Consider the following 17,284-nt stretch of genomic DNA (forward strand, 5'->3'; position numbering starts at 1 on the left):
CAGGGAGGGAGGAGAACCGAAGGGCATCTGGAAAGAGCTGAGCTTGTTGGAGAAAACGGTCTGCCTCTTTGAGGGGAAAGCTAAAATCCAATCCATTTGATCTCCGCTCGCCCAGGGTTGAGACCTTAAATCAGTCAATTAGCACAAAACCTAGCAGAGGGATCAGCCCAGGCAGGCCCTCCCCTTCTGTTCTCAGCTGGCTCAGGTCAAGGCCTCCAGCGGTACAGATGCTCCACCAGGCCTTCCTGCCTGGGCCCCAGGGCTGTGCCTGCTGATCCTCTTGAATGCCAGGCTCCAGAGGGGAAGGGGCATAACCCAGTCATTCCCAGTGCCCCAAGAACCCGTCTTAGGAGCTCAGTCTGCCTTTCACATCAGACTTGATTCAAATCTTTTGGGAAAAGATTGATCTTTTCAGCCTGTGCCACCCCACAGGGAAATGAATACTGGAAGTTTCTTCTTCAGTCAGCAGAGAATAAGGACTCTCATTGTACTTGTCCCCAAAGCATCCCCACAACAGCTAGCGGGGCCACAGCTTCTGACACACAGGTAGCCACCTCCTGCTTCCTCCTGGGGGAGGTAAATGACTTCTCTTACTTCTAATCCTGAAAGCAAATTTTTGCCTCTAGAAAGAGTGATCCATCAGACTGGAGGACTGATTCAGTCTTAGCTTGAGGGCTGGCTTGGTCCCTTACCAGCTGTGTGACCTAAGAGAAATCACTTAACTTCTTCTCAGTGGGTTGGGCTCTCTCATCCATAAAATAAGGCTACCAAGAGGCCCAGGGGACATAATGCTTGGGGACCCCAACTGCCATTTCCAAATCTTACGTTATCACTGCGAGAAACCCTCCCACCTTGCAAAATTACCTGCACCTTTACTTTTAGAACTCTCTTGGTCCCTTGTGACAAACGAGGGCTTTGGTGGCAGAATTTAGGGAAATAAATTAAAAATAAAACAACAAGACATACACAAATAAATGTCATTATTTCCCAAAGGTCCATGTTGTCCCAACTCCTAAAGGGGCTCAAAGACCTGGGCATGATAGCTTACAGGAGAGATGAGTGTTTCAAAAGACCCGGAGCCTGAGACCTAAGAAACCATGAAACAGGATCAGAGGGTGTGTGGGGGAACTAAAAGGGTCACTTTGTATTCAAATGACACAGATGGCCTTTTCAACAATAAATGGTTGTGCTCCCATGCTCCCAGCTCCTGGGCCCAAGACACCAAACCAAGACAATTGGCCCATCAGGAAAGAGGCCATTGTGTGCTTCTTAGCGTGATTTATGTGGTGGGGAGGGGCCCGGCCACATTTCCCGTGATTATGACTCTCAGATGCGATTTTGATAGCTTGTGCATCATCTTGAACAGCTGGGATGGACTGGGATGCTGAAGAGCGGTGGCCACCAGGTCATATTTCATCTTCTGGAGCCCATGGAGCCAAATTAATTGTTGCATCGATTCACAAGGCAGAGCAGCAATGGCACTGCGGCTCACCGCAGTCGCTGGGCAGCCCAGGCCCACCAGCAGCACAGGTCCACTTCTCTGCCCTGGACCCGGATGGGAGCATGCTCCGCCTATTAGCTCATCAGGGCAAGCTGGAAGACAAGCCCTGGCCGGGGGCTGGGTACTGTGTTCAGAGTCTCCATTTCTCTGTGGCCAGAGCTCCTGTCCTCTGCACCTGTCTGCTGGACAGAGCTGGGTCACCAGGCCCAGGGGAGACAAGTCTGCTGCCTTCCCAGACAGGCGATTCTCTCGTGCCTCCCATTCCCCTTAATGTCATTTTGTGAGGGAATCAAATGAAATCAAAGTGCAGCTTGCTGTCTGTGCAGACCCAGCTGCTCCCTGCTCCATTCGCCCTGCGGGCCGAGCCCTGGCTGGCAGAGGTGCTGAGCATCTCAGTCCAGGCAGCGTCTGTCTCCCTCCTGGGCAGGGGCATTAGCCTGGTCACCAGCAGATCTATCGCACCCCCCAGTAGGCTGCTGATTCAGCACATCTGCTCTTCCTTACACTGGGAAGAGGGAACATGGAAGGTAAGGGGCATCTCCTCTTCTAAGCTACCAAGCTGGGGGTTCAGGTGGCCACAGCAGCTGTGCAAACTCACAAGGGCACAGGAACCTTCTCTAAAGACACTGACAACACAGAGACTATCCAAGGGCAGGGGCTTCTCTGGCCAGAGCCATATCTCCAGCCTCTCGGTTCCCTTTTCCTCTGCAAATGATGTTGGTCTTACACGAACCCTTTTGTACATGAGTGTTGTCCCTCAGACCTGTGACCTTGGCAGTAGGAAGGGGTATGAGAGCTGCAGGGGCTGTGGCAGGCAGCCCACAGGATGGGCTCCCATCATTGCCCCTCAGTGAGTCTTCTAGCGCAGTCTATGAGAGTCCCTGAGCCACACCCAGCCTGTAGTCCCTGACCCTTAGGAGCTCTACAGAAAGCAAACCAAGCATGTCCAGAGCTGGGTTCCAGTTTCCCATGAGACCACTCAGCATAGGATGGAGGGGCTGCACAGGCAATCCCTGCCAAGGTCTGGGGGCTTTGAACCTTCCCACCTTGGCCAGGCTGAGCATCACTGGTCCCACCTCCAGGAACGCTCCAGAATTCAGCCCAGGCCTGGCCACAGGCAGCTCTCTGAGGAAGGTTCCAAACCTCGCTCACACCACTGAGAAAACGAGATGTGCTGGAAGATAAGGGCGGGTGGTGGGGCAGGGAACCATCTCTTCTCATCCTAGAACCTGGCATTCACATGCCCACCACCCCAGTCACCCTCCAGGACAAACCATCGTCCCTCACCCAGAGGACTGAAGGGACCCCTAACTGACCTCATACGTCCTCTTGGGCCCCACTATCCACAATCTGACCTTGTAGAAATGTACCTGAGGCTCTGACTCCCTTTCTCAAAAGCCCTCCATGGCTCCCACTGTATCTAGAATGAAATCAACAAAACACTGCCTAAGTCCTACCCAGGCTGGCCCTCACCACTAGGGGCAGCACTCCACACTCCCATGGTAGGAGTCCTCCACATGCTGCGCCTTCTGCCTGGACCATGCTCTCCCAAGACCTTAGCTGGCTTATTCCTTTGCCCTCCACTTTCCTGTCCCTGCAGAGCCATCTGGACACAACGCCCTCTAGAGGCATCCGTTAGCTTCCTGCACAGATTCTCCCAGCTGTGAGCTCGTGTCGGTGGTGATTTATTTAAGGTTCCTTCCCTGCTAGGACTAGAATCTGGATGAGAGCTGTGGCCACATCCACCTGGTTCTCCATAGTACCCCCCAAGCTCCTAGCACAGAGCCTGGCACAGAGGAGATGTCCTCAAATATCCAATGAATGAACGCACGAATGTGTCCAGATGAAAACGAGTGACTGGGTAGAGGCACCTTCTGGCCGCAGAGGGTCAACCTTGTCCACCAGGGCGACCTCGGCGCAGGTGCCCAGATGCCGTTTAGTCTCCTTCTCCTTGGAGGGAATGAGTCTTCTCCATCTGGGCCTTCCTGCCACCGGTCTGCACATGCGCCGGGGGCCTCTGGCGCCACTGCTCCTGTTGCCAGTCCACACATACCCTCGGGACTGCTCCCTTCAGATGACCCTAGGCCCACCATCTTGGTCCTCTGTTTTGGGTCCAGTTGAGGTGAGGTTACTGTGTGGTAGGGGACGCCCCAGAAAGGGTTAAGTTGCCAGAAGCAGAGTCCCGCCCTTGGGTTTGCTCAGCCAATCAGAGTCTGTCCTGATGAGGTAAAGCTTCTATCCTGGGTAGCATTGGTGGAGTTGGCTGGCCCCATCTCCTGCTGGAGAGAGCCGTAAGGGTGGAGTTTCTGTGGAACCAGACAGAACTGGAATTAGCTCACTGTCTACTCTCAGGCCAGGCCTGCCTGGCTCCACGACCTGCCTCTGGTCCTTTCTAAGGCATTCAGACAGTCCCCAGCGTCTCCGAGGCCCATCTCTGGCTGCCCCAGAGGGGACAACAAGGTAGCACACACCTCAGCATCCCATCTGGGAGAAGGCTGGCAGCCGGAGCAGACCCAGGAGGCCTCAGTTTCCCCGCCTGGGTCCTGAAATCCAGGAGGTGGCACGGAGCAGTCCTCCCACGTGCTCAGAGCACCAGCATCGACTTCAAGAAACAAGGACCCCAAAGGAATCTTCCTAATCAGACATCATTGACAAACCATGGCGAGAAGGACCACAGGCGCTAGTTCACAGAGATCTTCTCGTAGGCCACTTGGCCAAGCATATTACCAGTGTGATCCTCAGAAGGGCCCTGTTAACCCATCTGCTTCACTGATGAAAAACTGAGTCTCAGAGAGGCTGAGGTCATGTCACCACTATGTTATTTTGAAGTATCTGCTGCCTTATCTGTCTCTGCCACTAGACTGTGATCTGTCAAGGACAGAGTGTGACAAATTCCTCTGTGTAGTTCCCAACATGGAGAGCAGGGCCAGTCTGTGCTGCCCTGCACCTTCTCCCTGGTCAGCCCCAGGACTGAGGCAAGACTACTGTGCTCAGAAGGTTCCAGAAGCCAAGCCTAGCACCGTGCAGATGGGAATGCTCGAAGAGGATTCCCTGCACGGATCATGAATACACAGCCACAGCCCCGGGACCACTCTTAGACCTGCAGGCAGGGCCTTGGTGCTCGGATCACCACTCCGATGCCCTTGTCACCTCTCCCCAATCAGAAGAACTCCATAAGGCCAGGGACCAGGTCTTGTTCATCTCTGTGATCCCAAAGGACCTAAACCAGCGTTAAGCACAGAGAACACATCCGTTATGTATGTTTGATTGACTAGCTCAAATAACCCACCGCTGCCTCTCCCCACCAGCCCGGAACCTCGCTGGCCGCAGCGGGGACCAGCTCCGTGTTGCTCTTGATGAGAAGCGTCACAGCAGTGCTGGGGGATCGCACGGAGAACTCAGTGTGAGTTGTGCAGACAGAAGAAAGCTGGACGCCCTCCAGGGACAGGTAATGAGGCAGGAGAGGGGCAGAGTTCCCCAGGGGAAGGAGGTTGTTGAGCAAGAAAAAAAAAAGCTAGGACAGGAGAAGAGCCACCCCACCGGTGGTTGTCACAAAGAGCGAGCAGGAGAAAGGCAACGGAGTCCCCGGACAAGGGACGCCAAACAGCCAGCTGCTGCCGGTCTCGTTGGTCCATCCTGCCGTATGGGACCCTGCACTGTCAGGCCACAGGCACCTTAGACATGGCCTAGAGAAGGGCCGGTACCTGCCCTTCCACCCACAAGAAGAGATCAGGTCTGGCCTCTAAGACAGTAGGTTTCATGGGAACTGGGCCAGAAGCCAGAAGCAGAAATCTTCAGGAGACTGGATGGCCCCAGGCCCTCGGCTTTCACGATCATCACCTAGCTAGAAGTGCACAAAAGCCACCTGACCAGGACAGAGGGGACCGGCTGAGGCCATGGCGGGCAGTAGTTGATGAAGGTCACACAGCATGGGTCTCTCCTGTTCTTTGAGTCCCTCTTCCTCCCTTTCCCCATCCTTCCCAGCAAGCATCTGGGTCATTTTCAGGGCAAATCACACTTATTTCAGTTGGTGAATTGGAAAAGAAAGACCTTCGCCATCCTTGAGATGGCTGAAGAGTTCCCTGTCCCGAGAGGCCAGGGACTCGGGGCTGGGAAGGGGCAGCGGGGTTCTAGGCAGTTGCCTCACAAACCTCTCTTTCCCCAAGAGGCATCTGGATGGGGCGGGGTGCTTAGCAGCGGGAGGTGGAGCGCCCCCCTAGAGAACACAGAGGAGTGGAAGGACAGCCTGGGCCGACTCCAGGGGTCAGGCAAGCAGGACCTTGGTGCTGCAGCCCAGCCCTTGGGAAGGAGGTTTACGGTCCCCCTGAGACAGGGCAAATATATGATAGGGTGGGCCGGCTGGCAGCCACCTGGGCCTGTCACCAGGTCGCTGAAGCCTTCCTGGACTTATTTCAGCTGGAGAGAATTGTATTTATTGGAACTTCTCTTGGGAAGCCTCTGAGAGTGGCCAGAAGGAGTAAGTTGCTAAGGCTCTGAGTCTGGTAGAGGCGGATGGGGAATGTTGAACCCAGAGACCTCGGGGCCACCTCGCTAGAGGGCTCCATAAACTGCCTTGTACGGAGGGTGGGCTGGGGGAGGGTCAAGCCTGGGGCGGGGCCCGTCTCAGGCCCAGCAGGCAGTTCTGGGGATGTCCCAGAAGCTGGGTGCCTCCTTCACCTTCTCCTGCTGGCCTCTCCGCTAACCACTTGTACAAAGGGCTGATGTGGCAAGGTGGCCAAACTGCTAGCTACTCAAGAGGCCCATAGATCTTACTGGGTCCCTGAGGCCAGGACTTGAGGCCCAGCCAGGCTGAGCCATCTTTCAGGGTCAGCAGCTGCCTCAGACACAGTCAGCCTTCGGGTGCTCGTGACCCCACGTATCACGAGAGGCTACTACCAACTTGCTCCAGAGGCAGCCAGCTCTGAGGCTGAGACTCAAAGACCTGTTCCCCCACAAGAGAGAAACTAAGCCCCAAGAAAAGAAAGCAGGGGACCATTCAGACATTCAGCACCCCCTAGGGCCGCCCCAGTGAAGGGGGCTCAGCCTGGACTCTGACTGTGGCCAACCCCGGATCAGTGGGGCAAGACCAGCCTATAGCCCCAGACAGGTCTCTCCCCAGAAGAGGAGCCTGACAGTGGGACCAGCCGGTGCTACCTGGGAGAGGGCAGTGCAGTAGAGTGACTAGCCCAGGGTCACACCGCCAGCCAGTGGTGGAGTGGGACTTGGGAGGCCCATGTCTTCCCACTACCCTGGTCAATGTGAAACACATCAACTCTCAAGTCCAAGATGATGAAACTCTCAGATTCTCAGTCCCTTTGGGAACAGCTGGGGATTGTCTGTCCACCAGTGACAGGAGAGGCTGCCAGACACCTTTCCCACTTCCTGCTCACAGCCTCCTCCATGAGCCTGGGTGCGAGGCCCCCGCAGGCCTAAACACTCCCAGAAGCAACAAGCCAGCGGGTTAACAGGCGGCAGCTCCCTCTCATTTCTCCTCTTCCCCCAAACCCAAAAGCACCCTCCTCAGCAACTCTCATGGCCAACCACACCAAATTCCAAATGGCCAGCATGTTTAGTAAGAGAGGGATCTGAAAACCTTACAAACGAGGGCGTAAAACTGTGCCTTATGGAGGCATCCAGGTGTCAAAGGGCCAACACGCGTCATGGTCCATCCCCAAGCCCTTGGCAGTAACCACTGGCAGTCTCCAATCTTCCCTAGCTGGCCAGTCCCCAGCCCCCAGCAGTCCAAATTCAGCTCCACTTGGCTCTGGCCTGCATTGAACTATGATAGGTTCTGCCACAAACACGTCTGCCTTGGGCCAGTGCTAAACACCAGTGCGCTGCCCCCAGGCACGGCCTACCAAAGGCAGAGGGGCCGCCTGCCTGGCAGCAGCAGGGAAGCCAGGCCAAATTAAACCCTGCCCCAGGCGAACCCAACAGCAGAGCCGAGGACTGATGGATCATGCTCAGTTTGGCTCCTCCGCTCTTGCCGAGCGATGTCACGCTCACTCGACAGACCCGAAGAAAAGCCCAAGGGGCAGACCTTCCTGCTCAGGCAGCCTGCCAAGAGCTCGGTGCCCAGATCCAAGTGCCAAGCCCAGGCTGGCCCCCAGCTCAAGGCGGAGGCTCGAGGACCAGGCTGGCAGAGGGGAAGCGAGGCAGCCTGGGCCGCGGCGGCTGGCGAGGCCCTTACCTTCCTCCCCGGGGGCGACGCTGCCAGCTGTTGCTGCTTGGCGATGTTCTCCGACAGGCACCAGCACACTCTCTTCTTCTGCTCCTGCGAGTGCGCCTCCAAAGTGAATAAGCACTCTGCCTTCTGACGTCAGGGAAAACAGAGAGAGGGATGGTCAGGGCTGCTCCCTGGCTCGAGGGGCTCCCAGGCCCCAGCCCATCTCTGGGCTCCAGAGGGCGAGGCTGCAACGGGGAAGGGAGCGTCCGTCCGCTAAGAGCCACAAATGCACACTAATCCCAGGTGACATCAAGGCAGCCCGAGGAGCAGGGAAACAGTTCTGGGACCAGCTGGGGAGCGATGGGCTGGATTGTGTTGGGGGAGGGGAGGGAGGCAGTGGCTCCCAACACAGTAAAGGCCTGTGGAGAGCTGTGGGACAAGAACCAGGGACGGTGAGGTCACCCCCGGGGCAGGCAGCACAAGGCTGCAGCTGGGGAGCACTCGGGGAATCCAGAGGGCCGAGGTCTCAGGCTGACGCTGTCTGGAGCCAGGGCCTCCTTGCTCCCCTACTCAGCACACTCCCCTATCAAAGGTCAAGGTGAGATGGATTGGATGGATGCTGAGCAGAACCAACCCAAGGAGCAACTCAAGTCCCTTTGAAAAGTGCCAGGTGGGCAGTGATGCTCCTCTGCAGCCCACCATTGCCTGGCATGTGAGCTGGGACTCTTCCATGACTGTTGACCCCACTGAGGGTAGGGTCACCTTGGGCACCACTGTCATTTAAATAAAATCCTTCTAGGAAGGCCCTTTCCACCCGGCCCAGCCCTGTGCATGGAAGTGCTGACTTCAGCAAGCTCTGGCTGTGAGGAGGAACTTTCAGGAAGAGGTCAAACCCAGGCCAGCTTTGGCACAGGCACAGGGACACTCGCCCCTGAAGCATTCAAATCATGAAAGGGGCGGGGTGGAGCCAGGAGCCCAGGGTTACCACCAGCCACCAACCAGGCAGGTGCTCTGCTCAGGGCATGAAAGTGCTGACACCACCAGAATTTGGTTGTAACCCCAAAATGCTATGATGACGTGACCTCAGCCCAGGAAGCCTGGGGCATGAGCTGGAGGGAAAAGAGAAGCAGGCTGTGTTTCTACCTGGTCCTTCCTCACGGGGTTTGAATTCTGCCTTTGACACTTCCTAGCTACCAACCTCAGGAAAATCAGGAGTTTTCTGTAACATAGGACTGATAATGATGTCACCTACATCCATCCCCAAGCTATTAGGCGGGACCAAGCTAACAAGGATGATCTCAGGTATCCTCATGCAAAAGCTATTGTTATTATTTAATAATTTATCCATTTAGTGTTTATTGAGCACCTAATATGTATCAGGGTCTCTGCTAAGCATTGGTAATAAAGATGCAAATAAGACTGACTAAGTCCTTGTCCTCGGGTTAGGAGGTAAGGATGATAAATCATTAAATAAATAATATAATTTAAAACGGTGAAAATATCACAAAGGTCATCCTTGAGCTGGGTGGTCAGAGAAGACTTCTAAGGAAGGCTGAACTTGAGCTGAGGCCTGGTAGTTAAGAAGGAGACAGCAAGAAAAGTGGTTTGAGAAGTTCTTCTGGGCAAAAGGGATAGAAAATACAAAGGCCCTGTGCTGGGGGTGTTCACTGGTATTTTCTTCTTCTTTTTAAATTATTTTTAGTTGTTGATAGACTTTAATTTATTTATTTACATGAGGTGCTGAGAATCGAACCCAGTACCTCACACATGCCAGGCCAGTGCGCTACCGCTGAGCCCCAGCCCCAGCCCTCATTGGTATCTTCTAATAGCACATTTGGGAATTTTTTTCTCTGCCCTACATCAAATCCAACCCACAGGATACCATCCCTCAGGGTGGGGCCACCTCCCACCCTGTCCCCAGGGTGCCAGCCGTTCCTCTGCCACAGACAAGCACTCAGAAGCTGATCTTCCTAAAAGCACCGAGAAGAGAGGGGAAGAGCCTGCTGGCTGACCTCAGAAAGGCCACTCTAACCCTCCACCTCTCACTTAACCAAGGTGCCCTCTCTTCCCACTGCAGGGGAAGGTGCAGGACCCACCCAGAAAAAGAGCAAGATTCCCCAGGAGGAAGCCCGTGGGGCAGGCCACTGACCAGAGAGGCTCAGTCTCTTTCAAACTGGAAAAAAACCACCACTCGAGAAAGCTGGCCCCGGCCTGATCCTTCCAGCCATGCAAATTCCTTCATCTCCCACAGTCTTAATGTCCTCTTTCTGTGCTGAAGCAGGAATTCTGCCTTAATAATAATTCCTTTTATCTGATTATCAATTTTAAAAAGCACTTTGCATCCATGATCTTGTTTTGATCTCGGCAATTTCATGGAAGCGGGAAACTAAGCCTCAGAGTAGCTAAGGGCCTCGCTGAGTCTTGTGGCCAATGAATCCCAGAGAGAAGACCCCAAGCCTTACAGAATTATTTGCTGAGGTTTCATCTCCAGAACCTGGGGAGGCCTCACCGCCTGGCCAAGTGCCCTTGTCTGGCAGGACTGCTCTCTCTTGCAGACAAAGCCAAAAGCAGCCACAGCACCAGGCCATCAGAAGAAACTATGGGCCAATGCGTCCCCCCAGCAGCGTCGGAGTTCACTGGTAGCTTTTGTACCACTATCTGCTGCTCCACGCTCCAGCAGGGCAAACCCCTCCCTACAAAAGTTTGAGAAAACTTCCCTAGGCTGGAAGGACCCCTCAGAGAGACAGGGCTACCTCCCTAATTCTGAGACAGCTTCCTCCCACCCCCCAGCCCTCCAGGACTAAGCACCTTCCCGGAGGTGCCTCAATATTTCTTCCAATAATCGTGTACGGTAGCAGCTGTGATTATTCACTGACACCACAAGAACCACCCCTTTGGGAAGCCATGTTGCTCCACTTGGAATGGAAACCCGATCACTTGTAATGATTAAATGGGATACTAAAAGATTCTGCTGCCAAAGCACTTAGCCCAGCGCCTCCTGCGGAATGTCCCTTGGAAAGCCATATTTCCCTACCTGGCATGGCCACCATATTGCCTGTGTCAGCAGCAGAGCATAGGGCTGGAACCCTCCAAAATGCTGCAGGACCCAGAAGGCTTCCTAGGTACCACGGACAAACCCAGGCCTGGCCCGGGACAGGGGCTGGCTGTCTTAGATGGGAACACATTTTGAGGAGCTCAAGCTTTGCAGACTGGCCAACAGGAAGAGCCCCCTCCAGGGAAGCTGAATCTCCATCTCCCCCAATCTGCCTAAAGTGGGGGCCCTCATTGCCAGTCTGTCCGCCCGCACATGTGAACCATCTCTCAGACCAGTGTGTGCTCCAAGTGCTCCAACTTGTTGATTTCATGCTGACTTGAACTTTGTCCTCAACACCAGGCTGCAGGGTCAAGGCCATGAGCCATGCAAAAGGCATCCTCACATAATTCACATAACCCACGGGGTGGTCAACCACGCACAGACCGCTCAACAGTACAAGCCCTGAGCAAACGGCACTGGGCCCAGACCCCTGCTCTTAAACATGGCCATCCTCAAATCTAAACATGCCTCACCTCCTTGCTCCTGAATTAATTTCACTTTGATAAAAACCACGACCTCTTCATCTATGGCTGAAGTTTGTTCACTTGCTTTGGCGAGCATGTTCTCACTGTTGAGTTCTCCTGACAAGTGCGTGGTGTGGGGAAGAAGGAAAGTCACAGCTGTTCCCATTCTCCAGATGAGAAAACTAAGGCTCACAGGGATTAAGTCCGTCTCAAGCCTCCTCCTGAGCCCGTGATCTGTTGTGCTTGTATCGCTGTATAAGCGCATCACAGAAAATGTGAGTTTTCTTTTCAAAAGATCAATAAATCATTTGTTGTCTCACTAATGGAGGGTAAATGAATATGAAAAGCACTTCCTCTTGCTGTGAATCTGACACTAATAGTAGCTGCCACTCAGTGGGCACTCTGTGCCAGGCTCTGTGCTAAGTGCTTTGGATGCACTGTTTCATTGAATCTCATTTAATCATTACAACCCTGCAAAGTAGGCCTCCTCGCCTTGGGTCACAGAGGAGTATATAACATGCCCAGGAAAAGGCAAAGCCAAGATTCGAATGTAAGTCCTCCTTAGTCCAAAGTGAGGGAATGATCCCTAGCCTCATGATCATCCACTCAGTGCCCCCTGTGCTCCCATGCCCGTCCTGGGCTGCATCTGACCCATGGATTTGCAGGGGCTGAGGGACACCTGTCCAGGGACTAGACCCAGGACTAAGGACTGCTTAGGGTGACCTTCCTCTGGACTTGGAGCTGGGGAACAATCAGAAAGCTGCTACCACACAGGCAGTGGGGTCCTCTAGTGCAGACCCCAAACCTTGACTCATCCCCCTGGTTTCTGCTCAGGGCGCCACTTGCCCATCAGACAATGAAGAGACGTCACTTGGTGGAAGTTCCAACTAAGATGCGAGTTTGGGGCCCTCCACGGAACCCAAAGCAGCCCTGTGGAGACTGTGCCAGCTACAGAGCAAGCAGGCGTCTGTTCTCCCTTGCATTAGACTTGCCTCTCATAAATAGCAACCCATTAGGAGAAGAGAGACTTCCAGCTGCTTGTGAGCTGAATCTCCCAGCCCCCTGGGGTCAGATCACCTGGCACTTCGCTGAAATAAAAGGCCCCAAATCAATATCCCTTCTTCACTCTTTGGAGGGCTAGCACACCACAGATCCAATGGAGCCAAAGTGCTTTTCTCTGGGAAAAACAAACCCAGCCTGGCAGGAAGCTCTCTTGGTATTAAAGGTCCTGGAGCCGCTGGAGAGAATCAGAATCCAGAATGACAGCGCTAGGGGACCAGCCTGGATCACGGCTTCTCCTGTCTGCACCCTGTGCGCTTGGCTCTGTAGAACTGGACACCCTCCGGCACTAAAGCTATTCCCTGTGTCCCATTGGGGATGTGGCTGACCCAGGGGAGGACATCCAAGGCCCTTCGGTCTGTATTCCAGGCCACTGAGTCCCCAGTTCCTTCTTGGGAGTCCCTAGTTCCTTCTTGGGAGTCCCCAATTCCTTCTCAGAAGGGTATATTCCTCTTGGCCAGCCGATAGACCATGTCCCACCCCCAGGGTCTGAACAGTGTGGACTCTCCCACCAGCGTAGACAGGTTCCCGGGACTATTGGGTGAGGCCGCCTTAAGGGGAGGCAGAGGGCAGGAGTGAGCCTAAAGAGTTCTTCCTTAGAAATGACACCGCCCTTCCCACACATTAGCAGAGATACAAGATTGAGAATAGAAAATTCACTGAAAGTTGAAAAGAACTTGTGTGGCTCAGTGGCTCTCAATATTTTTTATCACCAAGGACCTCTTTGATTAACCCCCAGGTTTCACGATATTTTTTCTGCCAAGTCATATCAAGCAATAAGTTGTTTTGCTCTGCATCCAAAGCACCTAGCACAGAGCCTGGCACAGAATGCCCAATGAGTGTTTTTTTGGAGCCTCCTCCCTCCCGTTCAAGGATCCCAAAATCAAGCATGTAAGCATGAGATAACCAGGAGAGTCCACCTCTCTGAGCGGGGATCCGTCCAGCCCAAACACACACACTTCATGTTTGCTTTAGCCTGCGTTATCTGGCCCAGGGAATGGTATGATCACCTTTGGGGCCTTTGGGGCCTTTGGAAACACTGATGAGACCCTGTAGGAGTGGAGTGTAGGTGTTACTTCCTGGAAAAAGACAACCAAAAAAGGCAGGTGCAGGAGTCAGGGCAATCTCTAGAGGAAGGGCTGCTAAATAAATAAACAGGGTGAAGTGCAGCTGTCGGGCTGCGCCCTCATTATTCGAGCTGAGCAGATCTCAGGAGCTGTCCTAAGCGCCATCTTGTCCATTGCTCTTTCCCACAAAGCTAAGAGATGGAAACACTGACGGCCATTCTTGTTCAACTGAGCAAGAGGCAGCCCTTCTGGATTTGCCCTGGAGCGTGCAAGAGCCCTGGGGAGGCCAGCATCAGAACCCTCCTCCAGAACCCGGCCCAGGTCTTCCCTCAAGCCCCAGGTCACAGCTCACTGTCCTCAAGTTCAGAGAAGGGGACTCACCTCTGCTAGATACAGCACACAGAATTTCAAGTCTTCTGAAGAACCTTTGAAAGAACAAAAAGTAAGGCTGGTGTTAGCATTGGCTGAAGAGTCTCAGCTGGGACACAGCCCAGCTGTCCCAGCTGTCTCGCCCCGAAGGCTGCAGGTGCTGCTTCCTGGGAAAAGCGGGAGCAAGAGGAAGGCACCAGGAGCAGAGCCCACTAATTAGCCTACCAGGGTGATGCACGGTTGTAAGTCGCCCATAGGTCAGCGTGAAAGGCATCCCCAGGAGAGGCACCCTGGAGCACCCTTTGGGCATCCAACAGGCAGGCACAGGGAGCTGTCATAGATCCCAGGAGGCCTCCTCCTTCCCGAGATCCTGCTACGAGGGGTGTGCAGGCAGCACACACCTGGGTTTCCCTTTAAACACCCCAATTGCCTTGACTATTCTGAAACTCAACAAGGAGCCATTTGGGTCCTGGAGGTGAGAAGCTTGTTTCCCTCCAAGAAACACGGGGCCAAGGAAGGGCAAGCCCCAGTCACGGGCTTTCTGAGCAGGTTTCCTGTGTGTTTTCCTGGAGCCTCCTCCCTTCTGCTCCAGGATCCCCAAATCGACCATTTACCAACCTCTGCACCTGCAGAGCGCCGGGAGGGACTGTCAATCATTCCCTTCTCCTCCAGCAGAAGAGCGGAGGCACAAACCCAAGGGCCCAGAGGTGACCCCCAGCTGTTGGCAAGGGTGTCCTGGAGGAGGACCTTTCTAAGCTAGAACTCAAGATGGGAAGGTGGAACAGCCTGAGCAAGGGCGAGGACAGCGAGAAGCAGCAGCTGTGCCCCAGAGACAGCGAGTGCGGAGGAGAAGCTGCTGCCTCCTCCAGGACACCTGCGCTGGCCACCGGGCCACTCCTCAGGCCCTGGCAGCACTTCCCCTTGGGACACTTGTCTGAACACAGGGCCGGGATGGGTGGAAACTCCCTGCACTTGAAGCAATCCACCTCAGCAGCAGCCTGTCACTTTTGAGGACACAACCATACGGCAACGCTGAAAGCCCCAGAGATCTCTGGAGGGTGACAGTGCTGTGGTCCAAATGTTGCTTCAAGTGTTTTTCATGTATCAGTTCAAGAGCTGCGGGGTAGCTCAGCGGCAGAGCGCTTGCCCGCCATGTATCAGCCCACCCCACAAGGACCCCAAGAGGGAGAGCCAGGGGTCAACTCAGCAGCCTGGTCCACAGCCCACCTCTCAAGGCCTACCTCGCAAACACTGGGCACAAAGCACACTCCGCAACACATATTTGAAGCAAAGAAATTGTCAAAGAACCAAAATTTGTCACAAAGAAAAGGCAGCAAGGTAAAAATAGAAATTGTGGGTCAAGCCAACTCCCTAGTAAAGCAGAGAGTGGGGCGCTGGTGGGTGAAGGCCAGGTCCCCTCCAAGCAGGAACACAGGCAGTTCTCTGGGCCCAAATCTCCTGAGGGCCAGAGCCAGACAAAAACAGCCCCGAAGTAAGTGGGGGTCTACTTCGGACTAAGAATAAATCTTCCTAATTTCCCCACTGGAGACGGGCTGGGGAGGGAGGCCTCCTGCCTAAGAAATCATCATGTTGAAGGAAACTGATTCCAAAGCTTCTGTGGGTTCCTTGTGTTGTGGGGGGTGTGAAGATAAAAGGAGGTGGTTTCTTCCTTTTAAGAAAACACTTAACTTTCCAGAAGCAGACCTTAGTGCAGAGGCAGAGCCAAAGAGATCCATGGAGGAAGAATGATAGAAATTCGGGTTTTAGAAGCTGGCAGTGAGGACGGAAGGCTCTACCAGGAAGAGGAGCGCCCAGGACATGAAATCCTGAGAGGGCAGGAGCGAGGCTGGGGGCCCCCCTCCCCTGCGGAGTCTACTGTGAAGCCAGCTCCTGCTGCCCTGACCTCCCTGCATCGCTGCAAACTTCCGCTGGAATCTGCTCCACGTCCCAGCCGGGTGCTGGCAGCACTGTGACAGAGGATGGAATGGGGGCAGCACTCAGCATGAGTCAGAGCCTCATAAAAGAACGACAAACCAAGGGAGCCTAGGGGGCCAGGGGGGAGCTGCTGCGGCCACCGAAAAACAGGGGCAAGGGGGCTGACCCAAAGAGAGCCTCAGGGCCATGGTTTGGGTCTGGAATGTCCTCAAAAGCCCATGCGGTGGACAGGGTCCCCAAATCAGCAAGGTTCAGAGGCGGGGCTTTTAGGCAATGATGAGATCACTGGTGGGGACTCTGAACCCGTCAGTGGATTGATCCATTAACCCACTGACAGCTTAATGGACCCCTGAGAGGTGGGACCTATTGGAGGGAGTGGGTCACTTGGAGGGTGTGCCCTGGAAGCACTGATCTCCCCCCAGCCCCTTCCTCTCTCTGCCTGGATGCCATCAACTGAGCAGCTCCCTTCTGCCATGCCCTACTGCCACCATGCTCACCTCGGGCCCAGAGCAATGGAGTCAGCTCACCACGGACAAAATCCTCTAAAACCCTGAGCCCAAATAAATCTTTCTTCCTCCAAGTTGTTCTTGCCAGGTATTTTAATCACAGCAACAAAATGTTAACACACTTCCCTCCTGGAACATTAAGACTGGCACTTGCCTCACACATGTGAGGCACTGAGTTTGATCCTCAGCACCACAGGAAAACAAAAAAGACTGGGGCTTTTTGAACTACTGAGAGGTGGGACCTAGTTGGAGGAAGTAGGTCACATAAGAAGACTGGGGCTAGTGTGGAAAAGAGACTCTGAGGCAGCGTGTGCTGGGGTTTTCCTCGCAACATTCTAACTGCCTCCGCCATTTTGAAACTCAGTGGGGAGCCATTAACAGTTCCAGAGTGGGCCTCCCTTCCCAGGAAGGAATGCACGGGCCTTGTAGGGCAGATCTCTAAACCTGAGCTAAATGGAGCCCAGAGGGGCCTTGCTGGCCCAGGTCTGACCCCTCTGTTATTTTTCCCAGAGCCCTTTCATGCCTGGCCTAAAATCCCAACTCAACCATTCACCAAATCCTCTTCACCCTCTGAAGCAGGCCAGGAGGGCTGCAGTCTCCATTCCCCAGATACACAGACCAAGGCCCAGGGAGCGGAAACAACCTGTATAGGGCACAGTGGGTCGGTGGCAGAGCTGAGATTTGACCAGGCGTCCCACCCCCAAAGCCTGTGTTCCTGACGGCTGTGTCACACTTCTGCCCGGCCACAGGTCATTCCACCAGGCTGGGAGCTCCAGACAGGGACATGCCTCTTCCTCTGCTCTGGCCCCAGTGGCGAGCACCAAGGTGGGCCCTGAGGACAGGTCAGCAAATGTCAATTGAGATTTAACTCCGAGTACGCTAGCAGCTGGGACCAAAGCCACTGAGTTCCCAAGTGAGAACCTGGCTCCTCAAGGTGGCTAGAGAGCCCATGAGTCAGTCGGACATTTCCAGGACACGTCTGAGAGACCAGGGCAGGCCAGGAAGATGCACTGTGGGCGTGATGCTGGCCGCCTGGGAGGCAGAAACACAAAGAGGAGCAGAGCCAGCGGGCGGCAGAGGCAGGAAGAGACCACAATGGGCCCTGGCTGACCGGAGATGTCCC

The 17,284-nt window shown here is 54.4% G+C and overlaps 1 protein-coding gene across 4 annotated transcripts in view; it reads right to left on the minus strand.

Moving 5' to 3' along the window:
* Positions 1-17,284, minus strand: part of Rgs3 (regulator of G protein signaling 3) — a 116,852-nt gene that overhangs the window by 45,233 nt on the left and 54,335 nt on the right. For 2 of the 4 annotated variants that reach the window (XM_076845648.2, XM_076845651.2), the window contains 3 exons: positions 13,733-13,776; positions 7,692-7,814; positions 964-3,807 (listed from right to left, as the gene is read on the minus strand). In XM_076845648.2, the coding sequence (XP_076701763.2) occupies positions 3,700-3,807; positions 7,692-7,814; positions 13,733-13,776 (275 nt within the window). In that variant the 3' untranslated portion in view covers positions 964-3,699. Of the gene's footprint in view, positions 1-963; positions 3,808-7,691; positions 7,815-13,732; positions 13,777-17,284 lie in introns of those variants that run through there. The other 2 variants (XM_076845646.2, XM_076845647.2) reach the window with 1 other exon arrangement.

The sequence above is a fragment of the Callospermophilus lateralis genome, chromosome 2 (assembly GCF_048772815.1).
Source record: "Callospermophilus lateralis isolate mCalLat2 chromosome 2, mCalLat2.hap1, whole genome shotgun sequence".
Classification (NCBI taxonomy): Eukaryota; Metazoa; Chordata; class Mammalia; order Rodentia; family Sciuridae; genus Callospermophilus; species Callospermophilus lateralis.